Source organism: Plectropomus leopardus, chromosome 2 (assembly GCF_008729295.1).
Source record: "Plectropomus leopardus isolate mb chromosome 2, YSFRI_Pleo_2.0, whole genome shotgun sequence".
Classification (NCBI taxonomy): Eukaryota; Metazoa; Chordata; class Actinopteri; order Perciformes; family Serranidae; genus Plectropomus; species Plectropomus leopardus.
The window spans coordinates 11102215-11118430 of NC_056464.1; the positions used below are offsets into that span (position 1 = coordinate 11102215).

General features: G+C 40.3%; 2 protein-coding genes across 2 annotated transcripts in view; one reads left to right on the plus strand and one right to left on the minus strand.

Annotated features, from left to right (window-relative positions):
* The window catches only part of srgap2 (SLIT-ROBO Rho GTPase activating protein 2), a 67565-nt gene extending 59075 nt beyond the window's left edge, over nt 1–8490 (minus strand). The window contains exon 1 of the mRNA XM_042500896.1: nt 7981–8490. Within this exon, the coding sequence (XP_042356830.1) occupies nt 7981–8047 (67 nt within the window). The 5' untranslated portion in view covers nt 8048–8490. The remainder of the gene's footprint in view (nt 1–7980) is intronic.
* Nucleotides 8491–9849: 1359 nt separating this feature from the next.
* Nucleotides 9850–13228, plus strand: fam72a (family with sequence similarity 72 member A). The gene is made up of 4 exons (XM_042511123.1): nt 9850–10398; nt 10632–10709; nt 11390–11514; nt 11618–13228. The coding sequence occupies exons 1-4, from the start codon at nt 10247–10249 to the stop codon at nt 11710–11712; spliced, it is 450 nt and encodes a 149-aa protein (XP_042367057.1). The 5' UTR covers nt 9850–10246; the 3' UTR covers nt 11713–13228.
* Nucleotides 13229–16216: the final 2988 nt, after the last annotated feature.

Sequence of the window (16216 nt, forward strand, 5' to 3'; positions counted from 1 at the left end):
TGAAAAGAAGGAGGAGAAATTTCAACCAATCCTAACATGCCTCAGAGCTCAAAGCCTAGCGAAGGGGTGGCAGCCATAGCTGCAGGATTAGCCAACCATGGCAGACGGAGCATCTGTTGCCCAATCAGAGCATCTGGAACATCTGGCACCAATGAACAGCAGCTGAACTCTGACCTCAGCCACTTGGCTTCACTGACTGCGTACTTTTCATTCATTCTCCAGCCTTCAGTCTATTCCTTCATGTCTCTGTCACTAGCATTAATGAGCTGTTGGTGTTTTTTTACACCTGTACAGGTTCATCTGCATACCATGGTGTTACCAGACATTCCTCTTTTATCTCTCAGCTGTCGCCTGTATCCAGAGTGCACAGGAGGCAGCGATAAGATGGATATCTCAATCCAAATCACAATAACACATGCTGCACTTTATGTGTATGTGTGCACTGAAGGAGGCCAACTCAGCACTTCAGTGTTGGTAAATTTTTACGCTGTGTGTTTTCTCACAGGTTTCGCTGCAGACCTGTAGTAAAATGTCATATGGAAAGCTGAAGAATGAGGAGGAAGATAGGCAGAAGGAACAGAAAATCAATGAGTGTTTTCAGCCGCGTCGTGTCTGGTGCTGACGCAGCACAAGGCGAACACTACCGTGTGCGCACACAAATCGAAACGACGGTGGGACACCCGGTATGGAACACATTGTTCTATTGTGAGTTATCAAAGGGAATAGAGGATTTTCACTTGTGAAAAAAAACACCTTTATTTCTCAGTTCCCTTCTATTCTGAGAAGCAAATGTGCTGACTACAGAGCCAAAAATCCTCGCACACCGGGCACAGTAGGATTGTGTGTGTGTGTGTGTGTGCGTGCGTGTATGTGCGTGTTATATGAAAGGCAGTTGAATCCCTTGCCCAGACACAAAGCCGTGGGCCCAAACAGGAAGCATCACACACACTCCCTCTCCCTCTGTGTGTTCGAGTCCGACTCCAGAACCTCACACACACATACATCCTTCCTTTGCTGATTATTTTAAGCTCCGTTAGCATTTTTAATTCGGCTCACAATAGCACACACATTCCAAGACCATCCTGCCCCTTTTCCATTTCACAACCACACTCTGACAGACATCAAAACACAAGTCAATCACACACTCGTTCAGAATTGTGTGATTGACTTGTGGTTGGTGAGTGCAGCACTGGATTCACTCAATACAGTGCAGCCCTAATTGACAAGAGGTTGTTAAGAAGAACATACAAACACACAAAGCCCTAAAACGACCACTAATTGATTAGCTTAAAGATGTCGTCTCACATTATTCACCCGCATGTGATGTTTGCTGAGGTGAAGGCAACTGCAGCTAACGGGTCAGTGTTACAATACCAACCATGCATCCCTCTGTCTCTCTATTCCTGCTGCCTCTCAAATGAGAAACAGAACCTCGCTGTCAGAGGACCCCTCTGCAGTATCCCCGCTCCGCCTGATCAAATATACATCAATCGACCACAACGCACACACAAAGACAGAAATATTCTGCCCAGGCAGGGAGCCTCACATACGCGCACAGACCCACAATCCCCGCTCGCAGACAAACCTCTTGCTGTGTCACCACCTTTCCTATTGTGTGCTAGTGAAAGCAGCCATTTATCCTAAATCATATGTTTCTCTGGCTGCCTCGTAAACAGGCAGCTTACACGTAGGCAGACACACCGCTTCAGTTATTGGCCGCAGGCGCGCATCTGTCTTCAGTGGAGTCACATCAACATCATATCTGCAGAGAATTAGTTTATCAGCCAGTCTGGAAAAATTATAGTAAGCTACGTCTGTTAAAGAGATAAAGCCTACCCATACCTGCTTGTGTACGACCACTTAACCCTTTGAAACCTGAGTATATTGGTTTGATTTCTTTCAAAGACATGGGAAGAAAGCAATGAGCAATGAAAGAAGAAAATACAATAAAAAGAAAATTACCAAAATTATTGGGAAAAAAATAAAAAAGTTTATTTTAAAAAAGAGGAAATGACCTGAATAATTTTGAAATATGATTTTAAATATGCATTTTTTTCTTGTTCCCTAGATATTTTTTTCTAGCTTTTTAAAAATAATTTTCAAACACACACACTTCTACTAATTTCTTGAAACATTTCTTATCAACTGTTTCTGAAAGAAATCAAACCAATATGCTCAAGGTTCAAGTAGGGATGTATAAAATTGGATTTTTTTTGCTGATATCTGATGTGCCAAACTCATTTGACTGATAACCAAAACGGTATCAATACATCCACTTTTTCCCCACCAAAGTTTAGTGATTATCAGGTATTGGAATTAACATCATATTATGCATACTCTTATTGGATGGAGACATAAAATGATTTTCAGTGTATGTAATATTCTTTCATTGTGCAAAATAAGAAATATGCTTTAACGTAGGGTTAATGTATTGTACATGTTCACTTTCTCCATAATAGGCATTTATTAGCTTGTGATATTGGCGAATCTCAGCATGTTGGTCTATTACGATATTTAATTTCAAAGCCAATATCGGCCAATACAGATGCCAATATTATCGTGCATTCTTATATCAAACTTTAAATACTTGTGAAAGGCGTCTGAATGCAACACAAGAAAAGTGACATTGCTCCAGGTTTCAAAGGGTTAAAATTATTCGGCACATCATCAGATTAGCTGGCCGTTCTGTGCATACCTCTCTGTGTTTCTCCACCACAATCAATACGTTTTGTCAGCAGCAGCAGTTATTTGCAAAGGCAGCCACTTATTAACATTCCCAGATGTGTGAAACTCTGACAGATGCCGAAGCGCCGAGCCAAAATGTACTTGAAAAATGAAACATCTGTCAAATGTTTTCAAAGACTCAGCACTCCCTAATTTTCCACTAAAATGTTTCCCATTGCCTGAATTAAAGCTTTCCATTGGAGCTTGCTGACTGGTAAACTATGGATGGTGATAGCTGCTACAGTCGATGTGCATCGACTGGATAAATGCAATGGAGGCCGCAATGGTGACAAACCTCAGAGTAATTCAAAGTCTTTCTAAAAGGAAAGAAGCTTTCTGGATCCAATTCTATGTAAGTGCTCAGTGAACTCCGAGTGCTAGGTGATAAGCTCATTCCTTAACTCCATTTCACCGCTGTGTATAACCATTTACATCTGTGTTAGAACATTCCTATCCCTCTTTAAATGTGCCTCACTCGCTTTCTCTTGCTATACTTCTACTTTTCGTTCTCACTTTGCGTCTCAGACTACACACTCTCTCACACACACCCTCTTCCTGAGCAGTAGGAACATTCCTTGCATCAGCCAGAATCCCATATTCGAGTATCAGCACTCTGACTGTGTGAGGCGCCTGAGAAAAGGATGGTGGAGCACTGATGTGCATGTGTGTGCATTTAGAAAAGCAATATTCTGCAGCTCACATGTCAACAGGTGTGATGACAGTGTCCATGACATCCAAATACCTACTTTTAGTAATAACTTCACAACAACTCCATGCATCATGAAAAATTACAATTCATATCAGGAAACACAGGAATGAGTCCTGAGACCTGGAAATGAGTTAGCATTTCAGCATCTCTGTCTCCCTCGTCTTGAAGTCAGTGGGTTTTTTGTATGGGTTTTAGCCAGAAACCTGAAATAAGGTCTGTGATTAACACAAGCTGAACACTTTCACATACTGCTCTATGACATAAAATATGTCAGTAAATACCCCACTGTGAACTCTGAAGCTTTTATGTGTCTTAAAAAAGGTGGTTGCTGACTAGTCGCTAAATGAGACTACAGAACATCATCACATCAAGCCGCACTGAACACAGCTTTATAGCCTCACAGCGGTGGCAACACAATCATAGTGTAGCTCGTTTATAGCATAACATTAGCTTTTTGGTGATTGCTTTTAGGCTTCAAAAGTCCTGAAAGTGGTGTTCATTTGTTAACATTATCGTGCTGAACAAAACATGTAAGTATCATAAATGTTTGTTTACCACAAAGCTTATTCTCTGCAATGATCCAAAATCCAATGGAAAAATCCTATAAGCTTTTTGACAAGGGGACCAAGGCAACATTAGCTTCCAAGTTAGCCAACAGAAAAAAACGTCATCCTTGGAGCACTTTATTAGGGTAATAATCAAATAGCAGTATTTTTCAGCACTTGATATGCGTGTCATCAAGCTTCAGAAACATAAAGCAATGTGAGGCAGCAGAATTCCATTATTGGAGGCCAAATTATCTGAGGAATCTAACAAATCATTCCTCAGTGTGCGTAGCATGGATGTCATATTGTTTGAATGTAGTACAATGGTGCAATACAATAGCGCTGTACCAGTGTTTCATCAATCGCCAAACTGGAGGCAAATCAGCCAAAGAAAATGCAAAATTATGTTAGTTAGTATCTCAAGAAGGGTCTTGAAAATAATCAGGACTAATGCATTGGCCAAGTGCTTGAGTTATTTTGTCATGCCCTATGTGTCTGTTTGCATGTGCATCATGCATCTTCCTCCCCTGCTGCAGAAATGTATGAATGTAAGTCATGAGAGGATTTACATTTATTTCCCCCATGATGCTGCAGTGTATGGCTGCAGCGTGAAAAGACTGTTACTGTCGCCTGATTCAAGCACACACATACAGGTTATACTCGAAGTTCCTACTGCTTAGGGAAAGTAGGATTTAAGACTTTTAAAGACTTTTTTAATGCCACTTGGATTTAAATTTAAGACTAATTGTACAGTAGCCAATACTGAAGGGAAAAAAACTCAAACTCACATCAACTACTTATGGTTAGGAAGAATTTGATTTTATTCTAAAAATATATATTGACACATAAAGCATTACTTTTTTGTGATGTTTTTTTAAGTAACCCATTATATTGAGCTTTTGCATTGCAATGTAAGGAAAAAACAATTCCAGTACCTCCTATGTCTGAGCATTTTTAAGACTTTTGAAAGACTGATTTGAGAAATTTTAATGCCAATTAAGGCCTTATATTTAGATTATGGGATTCAATGCCTTTTAAGACTTTTTAAGGATCTGCGGGAACCCTGTAAACTGGACTGCAATAGCGTACCAATCAAAGATTTGGGAAACAAGACAGACACGTGTTAGCAAATACAAGTAGACAGAGATGTGACGTGTAGGTGCTTCATGTATTGCTGGCTTTATACCATCAATCAGAGAATATTTAACAGCAGCGTGCAGGGTAATGACAGACTGTCTGAGTCTCCCAGAGAAGTCAGACTGCTGAGAATGTCACAGCAGACACGCAGCACCAGAAGACGCCTCTTCACAGATGGAAAAACACACACACACACACCACAAACAGTAATGAGGATGCACAAGCTTATCCTTTCATCTGCTCATTCCAGATAGGGAAGACGGTATGTGGAAAAACAGAGCGTGGACGGAGTGAGATAGCTCAGCACAGCTGTTCAGCAGGGAGTGCTGAAGTAACTGACAGCAGGAATCGATGCAGAGGGTCAATGGACAAACATTAAGTCCACAAGCTGACAAACACAGCAGACAGCCCTCACAATGCAGCATGGACGTAGAGGCTTTACACAGGCTGCCGAGCATAAACGGCAGCCGACCGGGACATTGAGACAACAGCGCTAATGTCACTGTGGTGACAGCTAAAGAAGTCCGCAGATAGGCAGGTAAACAAGAGGAAGTGGCTACTATGAGGAGGCAAACAGTGAGCCGAGTCAAGTATTTATCTGTTCTTTAGTTTAACTACCTGTTTGGTTACATTTTGTGTAGTAGTGCAAACAAAGAACATATTAAAGTATAAAGTTGGATGGAGTGATGAAACATAAATTCAGATGCTTCCACACTGAGAACAACGGGGTCACTGAAAGATTTGATAAAGGGATGCACAATATATGCCGATCCAATATGCCAATATGCCTTTTATATATATCCAGTTTTAGTGATCATCAAGTCTCTTCTCGAGCAGAATTAACACTTTGAGGCCTGCCTCGACATCAGTTTTCTTGGGCTTAGGTTCAGACCCTCTAACAAGCCTTAAAACTTTTGAATATGAAAACATTTGTTGGGATTCTTATAAAAACTTGATTTTAAAAAATGCAGATTTTTAGGTGACTTTCTTTTTGTTTTGTTTATTTTTTTATTTTGCTAATTTTCCTTTTAATCTATTTCTTTCTTTCTTTTTTTTTTAACACATTTCTTGCTAATTTCATGTAATGTATTGTTAAGTTGCTTGTTGCATTGTCCCAATGTTTTGGAAAGAAATCAAGCCAGGTCGCTCAGGTTTGAAATGGTTAACATCATATCATACATAATATTTTATACATCTCTTCTTATCTTATTGTGGTGGCCCATCAGCAGATGAAGACAGAATGTTTTTTTCAATGTATGTGATATTCATTCATTATCCAAAATAATTAGAATACTTCAACTTAGGGCTGATGTTTTGTACATGCTCACTTTTTCTATTTAGAATAAATAAAAAATATTTCTTTGTTATATCATCAAAAATCAAGCATGTTGGCCGATTCCAATATTTCATTCTAAAGCAAATATCAGCCAATACTGATGACATGCCGATATAATACCGCATCTCTAGTTTGATAGGTATGAAATTGATCTTAATCATATGATGTGGCTTTTGCAGTCATCAGATCTCAACACTCTTCGATATCTTGTGGAAGAATGGTGTCCATCCTTCCAGTAGAGTCACAGAAACTTGTTGAATCTAAGCCAATGGGCATTGAAGCCACTTTGGCAGCTCTCACACTTTATGGTAGTATTTTCTTTAATTTGTCACCCGTCTGTACATCAGCATTTTGTGATAAAGCTCTCCACAGCCGCTTTGTTTGTGTCTGACTTGCTGCTCTTTCCTGCAAAGTTGCAGATGGCATCAGCTCTGCAGGAGAATGGGAGTGCTACGAGGTGACACATTTTGGAGACAAGGCTGGGAAGAGGACGCTTGTTCTTGAGAGGATGTCATGAGGAGGGTGCAAGCCCATTGTATCTGGTGATCTTGCAGTGCAGCAGCAGTGGAAACACGCTGTTCATGAGGGAAGCAATATCCTGTCCTCTCTCTTGCACATCCCTCTCCCCTCTTCCTGCCACCTCTGTGCTCTCCCTCTCCTCCCCTGCCTGCATGCCACTAACCTAAAACCAATAGATCTGATTAGCAATAGCTCTGACAGACACTGCCCAGCTGATTACAGGGTGCCTGCCTGACGACAGAAACATCCACACACACACACACACACACACACACACACACATCAATCAGCCAGTAAACAGTTAACATCTGAACGCCCCTTTCTAACCACCACAATCTGCTCGCCCACCCCTGCTGCTTCTCATGCCCTTGATCGTGGGCAGGGGCGACATCAATGAACTGTGATCAATGAACAATGCTTAGCACAAATGGATCATTTAATGGCAATCTGCATAAAAGCCATTCACACACACACACACACACATTTGCAGCATGAGCAGTCGGCAGCGCACACCAGCAGCTCAGACACGCAGGAGACAGAGAGGGAGAGAAAACGCCCTGCCTTGTTCCATGTCGAAACCCCAGCCCTCTACAGTCTACACAAACACACACACACCACCTTCACATATGCTTTTCTTTGGAGACCATATAGAGATCACATCTGGACATCAACACTGATTTCTGTTTTTTTCTCCGTCTTTGTTGGCCATCTGTGTGCCGCGTTAAAGACGACTTCACGCCCGAAGACACGTTGATGTTCTAGTTAGTGTTGCAATTATTGATATATTATTGATCTAACCTCGTCTGACGATTAACCTTCATAAATGACTGGTTAAACACAAAAGGCACGAGCACCGTTTACGCCTGATAGGAGAGGCAAGGCTACAAAAACGCATGCATTCAAGTCAAGGAAAGCACACCACATAAGCACTGATTCAAGCGCACGTTTCTCAAAGTATAAACATGTGAGAAGCCTTTTTTTAAAAAAAAAAAAAAAAAAAAAAGTTTTACCTTTAACTTGAGTCTCATATTCGGCCACTATCTCCTTGTCCTTTCGGAATTTCGCCGGAGACGTCATGGCTGAGTTTGGAGATCAAACCACTTGCCCTCGCAGCGAAGTCAATTTAGCCTCAATCAGTCAAAGAATAAGCCGTAGACGGAGGGAAACGCCACTCTGGAACAGGTTTAGAGAAGAAAAAGAGAGCCCAGATGAGAGATTGCAGCTCCTCAGTGTGCCCGCGGACCTGTATTGTCTCGCTGCCTCTGTTCACTCCGGGCGCATTGTGAGTTTGGCGCTGCTGCTGCTGCTGCTGTATGTTCCCATCCGCCGCCGCGCCTCACCGCCTCCTCAAAACCGGTTCTGGTGCAAACAACTTCAAGTGAGAGGAGATTCATTCCCTTCTTAGAAAACAAACAGTGATAGCTTGTCAGTCAGCACTTACAAAAGTTTTTTTTCTTCCATATATTTGGCCTAAGCGGTCTCACAGCTGCCAGTCCGCCTGTCTAAACTACACTGCTCGCGTCCTCTTCCCCCTCCTGAAGTGAGAGAGAGGAGGAACCAGAGGGGAGATGGAGGGGCAGCTCCAGTGCGCAGGACAGATATCTACATCTACATCTACATCTACACAGATAGCACTCTTTTGGGTGCATAAACCACGTTTGTCGCAAGAAAGTCACTGACTGCAAGTCGCACTGTCGTGTCATCCAGGTGAACCTTAAGTTTCATTAGCATGTATTGCTATCACTGTTTGTTTACATCAAGGAGTAAACTTTAAAGACTTTTAAAAGCGGTATTGAGAATGACAGTTGCAATGGGTGCTGATGTAGCCTGCTCCAAGTGGGAAAAGTGAGCAAAAGTGGGTTTTATTGCCACGTTTCCTGACGTTATTATCGTTGTAAAGGGAATTTTGACAAGAGTATCTTTTAGCAATTTGTCGGTTGCTAGCAACGTAGCTAATGTTAGCCTCAAATTAGCCTAAAGGTCTAACATTAACTTAAGCTCGCTAGCAATACTCTGGCTATCTACCAGCTTAATGTATTGTTTAGCGTAATGGGGATGCATTAACCTTGCCTTGCATTTCGACGTCAACATTTTTTAAACATAAAATAGTATCATTTAATTGGTTTATTTAACCCTTGGGACATAGCTTCTCTCGTGCTGCTTTCAGATGCCTTTCACGAGTAGTTAAACCCATTGAACCATGAGCAAATTGGTCTTATTTCTTTGAAAAACATTGGAAAATGTCTCGATAAAAAAGAGAAAAATTAGGAGGGGCATATATTCATAGATATCATAATTACATATTTAAAATTATGTCACTATTAAGTTATTATTTTTATGCATTCTTTCCAGGTCATGTTGCTGTTTTTTTACTTTTCTCTTTTTGTGTGTGGGTTATTTATTCAACAAATTTTCAGGTTATTTTCTTGTACTTTGTTTTCTAATTTTCTTGCTCATTTTTGGGTAATCTCTTTCGTTGCCATGCCTTCTTCCCATGTTTTTAAAGGACATAAAGCAATTTTGCTCAGGTTTCAAAGGGTTAAAGGCACCCCCTCCTCCTAAATGTATATGCATCAACTTTTTTTTTTTTTTTCAAACGACTGAATGACAGCCCCGTCTAATTTCATAGGACAAGATCTGAACTTCCCACACCACGATTGGTAAATCGGAATTTGAATGACAAACAAGCAAACCAATCAGCTTTCAGGATTTTTGAACATGGGCGTTTCAATTCTAAATTAGAACCAATCAAGTTCAGATTTTGTAAGGAAGGTGGCCAATGGCGTCGGTTACTATGGAGTGTATCCAATCAGAGTCAGATGTAGGGTCTTTTAAAGATAGTTTCAGGAAGTGCCGTTAAATACCAGGAAGTTGTAAACAAAGCTGACAGCTATTTGGTTAGCTGTTAACTACATCCGAATGGATGCTGAGCCAGTCGTGTAAAATAGGCCAGTTATTAGTCGGTATCGTGTTTTTAACAGTTAATATCTAACTGTTTCCTTCTATTTAGAGATCGTCTCGCGGAAACAGATATTTTTCCGTGCGTTTGTTCAACAAGCTGACGTTAGCTGCCTTCCGTTTTGTCGTTAGGAAAAGGCTAACGTTTGCACAAGGACGTTTGCGTTAACGCTTGCGAAGTTATCGGCCAATTGAGTATTATTATCCCCAACTGAACGGATAGTGAGCAGCATCAGTGTCCGATTCTTGTTTTTCTGCTGCATTTGCTGTCTGGAGGCAGAAAGAGCGAGAGAGCTGGTGCATTTTAGCAGGACAACAATGTCTACATCCAACGCTAATTTCAAAAACAAGTGTGTGACCCAGGTGAACTGCATATTTTGTGACAGTCTGCTCTGCACGAGAGGCATGAAAGCAGTGCTCCTTGCAGACACCGAGGTTGAGCTTTTTTCGACTGATATTCCTCCAAATAGGTAAGTGCTAAGCTAGTTAGCAATGCTGCTAGCCTTTGTTTATGTGTGCTGCTGTTGCCAGGGTAAGGTGCACTCAAAACAAACTGATATCTAAGTGATCATTTAGTGTAAATGGGGACATAATATTAACATCCAAACAATGGTTAATAGAGTTTGTTGCATGTAAATGCAAAATGAGTGTGGGTTTTAACCTTTCTTGGCTTTGTTTCTCATTACACGCGCCCTCCCCCAAGAACTGTTGACTTTGTGGCCAGCTGCTACTCTACTGAAAGCTGCAAATGCAAACTGAGAGACATTGCATGTCTCAAGTGGTACGTAAAGCTCTTCTATAGCCTGCAGGGACCATCTGCTTATGTGAGATGTTGATGAAAAGCACAGCCACCACAGTTTGCACAGCAAACAAGTGGGTCTTACACATGTAGCTGTTTTTTCACTTGTAAAGCTGCAACTAAAGATTCTTTATCATCAACTATTTACATGGTGATTATTTTCTTAATTAATGACTTGGTCCAGTAAACACAAATAAATGGTATAAATAACTGTTGCGATTTCCCAGAGCCATGGGTGACATATTTTTTTTTTATCTAGCCAACTGTCAAAAAAGATCTAAACTTGGTAAGGCAGAACATTTTTTGTTTTCACTTGAGCGGTGTCTCAAACAATTAATAGATTATCAAAATAGTCATCACGTAATTTGCTGTCAATGAACACAGAAGTGTTGATTTGTCTGAGCTCTTTCCATCTGTAGTTAAAATAAATTTCTGCTTTTTGTGTCTGATATTGACCCGAAAGGAGAATTTGGTGCTACAGTGAGGCTTTATGGAGCCTCTTTTGTATTCCCAGGCCTTTGTTGTTGTTGTACACAGAGAGAAAAACAAACATCTGTTAGATAATAGACACTCGCTAGTGGAGTTAGCACTTTTCAGGAGTGCCCCCACTAAAGTGCTGACATTCGTTTCTTCTTTATTCTCTCTCCCTCTCTCTCTCCCAGTGGTAATGTTGTGGGCTATCATGTTGTCGCCCCCTGTAAACCCTGCCTGCTCTCCTGTAACAACGGCCATTTCTGGATGTTCAACAGCGATGCTGTATCTACTCTTAACAGACTGGATGCGACAGGTCAGTACAAGCTCCCCTCAAAGAAAAAAAAAAGAGATTCTTTGCAGTTTCGCTCTGCTGAATGTGTTTCATAAGCTTCTGTCACCCTCCAATGTGTCCGCAGGTCTGAATCTGCTCCTGTGGGGAGATCTTCCCGAGTTGGATGACAGTGAGAATGATGAATCAGAAAGCCCATCAGAGGAGGAGTGTATTAGGTAGAGAGGGAGACGGACAATGCAACGAGACGTGGAACGCCAACATTTGAGGTGGAGCTAGAAGAGATGTACAAACCATGCTTGAGATAAGAGAGAAAAGAGACATTTTAAAGGGTAATTTAATATAAAACCAAATAGGGCAAAAACAGTGCTGCTGTACTACTGTGCTTGGGTTGAAAACTGAAATCATGGTGCCCAACTGGCCACACCCCAATCAGTGATGTCACAGCAGGTGTTCTCCATCAGCTGTCAAAGACAAAACACCTGCTGAGACATCACTGAATGGCCAGAAACACAACATGCATCACAGTTGAAACCCACAGAGAACAGCGCAGCAAAAGTTTTGGGCTCTACATCATTTAGTGTTGAATTACCCTTTAACCTGTGACCATGCCTTTCCCCATCACTTGTCACTGTTAAAAGCACAGACGCACACAATGTCACACACATTCTTTACTCTCTTTTTCATATATTTGCATGGGCTATTATAAAAACATGTGGCCGAAGTAGACTGAAAATAACAGACAACTAGACTCCTTAATCTAGTGCATTCTACTTTTCATCACAGAGTCTCCACTGAGCTCATGGTCTTGGATCGGCCCCATTAGAGGTGGGGGTGTGGTATGATAAGTCGGTGGAACTTATCAGCGAATGCCGTGCTTTTTCACGCTGTTCACGTTCAGTCCAGTTTTATGATGAGGTGACCACTTGCAGTCGCCTACTTTCATTTTAATGGCAGTTATAATCTGTACATTGAATATGCTGTAATAAGCAAAAACTCCCATAAGAGTTATGTCTTAAAGGCTTATATTCTCTCTGTGTGGCTGGGTGCTGACTGAAAGTTGGAGTGCTTTTTGAATCCCACATACTGGAGAAATAGCACAATGATTGAATGACATATATGAGTTTATTGCTTTTTAAGGGCGTATTTGATTTAGGTTACCTTACGATCTGACGGTCTATCAGTGATACGTTTTGATATGCTAACACAGTGTTTGTGACACACTTGACGGCAGCAGTATATGCTTAACACCCAGGTGAATCTGACTGTAGCAGTTTCTGATACTAACATACTAACTTATGCATAGGGTGTGCTTCCACAAAAGCGTGGAGCAGCCGAGTTTAAAGTTTAGTACTTAGTCAGAGCTTAAATCAAGTAATATGTTCCCAGATTGATGTTTTAGGAAAGCTAGAATGGAAGCTGACAAAGGTGTACTTTTGCAACACTCCAAAACTCATCAGTGTGGATCATTAAGCAAAATTATGAAAACGTTAGTTCTAAATGGGTTGCTGAGTCCATGCTCTGTTCTTGTTACATTACTGTTTAGTTGTATGTAGCAGCACAATTGTAGCAACTGAAGAGAAGACAACTCCAAAGAATCATGGAACATATCAATATTGAACTTTTGGAGTGGCTACCCCTCTAAAAAATACAGTTATGTTATTTTAGGCCAGCTTATTGAAAAGCATTTCATTTTTAGGTAATCTGTAGTAAAGTTGATCTTAAAGGGACAGTTCATCCCAAAATCAAAAGTACATATTTTTCCTCTTACCCTTAGTGCTATTTATCAGTCAAGATTGTTTTGGTGTGAGTTGCTGAGTGTTGAAAATATCAGTCGCTCAGTCGTTTATGTAGGAACTACTTTCTTTCTACCAAACTACACCTGCAAACTGTATCAACTTGCAAAGGGAAGCATGCATCTGCTGTTAGCTCACCTGGTATGACTGAGCTAGCGAACCTTACAGCTCAGATGAGGACGCCATCAGCGTTTACATCTCGCACTGTCCCAAGCATGAGCTTCTTACCCATGAATAGATGCACACCTCCTTCTGCACAGTGATACACTTAGCAGGTGTAGTCCGGTAGAAGGAAAATAGTTCCTATATGAAACTGCTCACAATGAGGTCCATGGATCATCTTGAATAAGTGAGTCATGGTTTCTTGAAAGACACATTGCTGTTGCGTTTCTCAAATGCATTTTCTTTGGTGCTCTAAGCACCACAAGCCAAGTGCCATCTGATTCCATTAAATTCAAGAGAGGGCAGACATTTCTATGACTGATATCTCCAACAGTGGGCAACTCACACCAAAATAATCTAGACTGCTAAATTGCACCATAGGTAAGAGGAAAAAATGTGTATTTTTGATTTTGAGGTGAACTGTACCTTTAAGTCAGTGATGCTCACTATAAAACCCTCACAATCCTTTTGGCCTTAATGATGCTGTGACTGCTGACAATGAACCTTTTGTTAAGCTGTGAATTGGAGGTTGATGCTGTATGTTAGTTGGTCATCATCACTAACTGACCAGGCCTTTTCCTCGGCTTGTTGTGCTCAACACAAGCTTCAGTATCCTCCAGTCACAGGGGACTAAACTCAAGCCAGTCCTTTTTTGGCAGTGCCATCCTTCTGCTTTTGTTATTGTTTCACTGCTGTGCCCTGCTGATACTATGATCCTGTCTTAAAGTAACAGTCAATAATGTGAGTGAATGAGTTTTGCCTGCGTCGTTGGCAAACATAGAATGTCACTTCTTACCTGAAGGATAAAGGAAGTAGGTATTTTTTTAACTTTAATTGGCCTCTGTGTTTATCTATGCTATAGCCTTTAGTTGTGGAAAAAAATCACATAGAGGAGGAAAACTTTGTCCAGATTTTCACGTCCTTCACTTTTAAATTATAACTGACAGTCTGCTACACTTGCACACCAAATACTGTCTATGTGGTTAAACTGCTAGGATACAGCTCATCAGCTAGGTATTTATTAAACCCACAAACCAAATATCTATAACCACATACTTCCTTTTTGTTTACAAGCTTTGTTTACAAATGCAATCAGTTTGTATTGTGCTACAGTACTTATGTTTTTTGTTCACGTATTTAATATTTCATTTGTGATGTAGTGCTTTGTTTTGTACGTTACAGGTCGGATGTATACAGTTTTACCTCAAGAAGGTATCACTCGCGAGCTTCCTCTGGCTAGGACAATTGTCATGATAATCAAAAGAGAGAAATATTTAAATGGCTGTTTCTGACGTGAATAACTTTGATTAACATGCCCTGCTGAAAAATGTATATTTTGGAATTGCACTGAAACTGCATTGGTAGTTTGAAAAAATGATTTGTTGTTTTGTATGCTTGTTAAATTAATAAACTTTTTTTTTTTTCAAAATATCTTAAATGTTCAGTTGCACCGTTGTTTTTTTTTCCCCCCTAACTTAGATCCATACATGCTGATATTCCTGGGCTCAGGAAAGTTGTTATGGACCAGGTTTCCATGGTCATGAAAAACCTGCAAAAGTCATGGAATTTCATAGTCACATTTTCCAGACCTGGAAAAGTCATGGAGCTAGTAAAAATCATTAAAAGCTTTGGAAAAATCATTACATTTTTGTGTAATAAATTAAATGATATTAAAGTAACACAGTGAATGTATTTCCTGTAGCTGGTGATGTAACGTAACTACTATGCGTCGACATGACAGCGTCACTTTTGTCTTGAAGGGAGCAGCATACAACTGTAAATGGCTGTATTTTGTATTTATTTTGCCACCGTTTTTTTTCTTTAAAATTGTTTGGCAGTTTATATAGAAAACCAAAATGACACCATGCATTATAGTCAGAAAATGAAGGAAAAAAAACAATAAATACTGGTTTTGCAAATTTCTGACTGTCCTTGAACACATCATATGAGATGCTAAAATTATGTTTGATGAGTTTTAATCTGATATATCTGAAAAACGGTGGGAAAGTTGAACAAGAAAAAAAAATATATTTTGGGTCTCTGAAAAGTGATGGACATGTTTTCAAATGTTGTCCATGAACTGTGTGGGAACCCTGATGGACTAAATTGTTATTATATGACCCACACACATGAATTGCACTACAGAATATTTTGAAAAAGTTCTCACCAGTCATGCATGCTTCTATCTAATTTTGGTTACTTCTCATCACAGTGTGGTACGCACAAGATCCTGTTAAGTGAATGAGAGAAAAAACACAAAATGCTTTAACGCTGCTGTTGCAAGGTTTTGTACTTGGTTTGCCACATCATACATCGAGACATGATGTTTCTGTATCTGACGTGCTCTCTAATTTCAGTCTGCGCAGCCTGCCAAGACTGATAATGAATATATCAAATAGTCATAGTCAGATTTATTTACAGCCACAAATAACAAGTTTGTCTCAGAGGGCTCCACAATTTGCACAACATACATCATCCTCTAATATTATACTCTAAGGAAAAACAGAATCTTGTTATTGGGAAAAAAAAGTGGAAAAACTTTAAAGTTTAAAGTCTGTCTGTAAAAAAAGTGTTGTGCCCCCCAAACATGAACAGATGATGGCTGAACTTCACCTGTTTGGACCAAGGTGATGTCTTTGTAGTGTGAATGCATCATGACATCAACCATCCAAGCAAACTGTAATGAACCTTTGCATTTGTCAGTTTTATTTCACAATAGACATGGATAGACATGCCATAGATGTCATGTAAATTAAAGCAGAAACAAG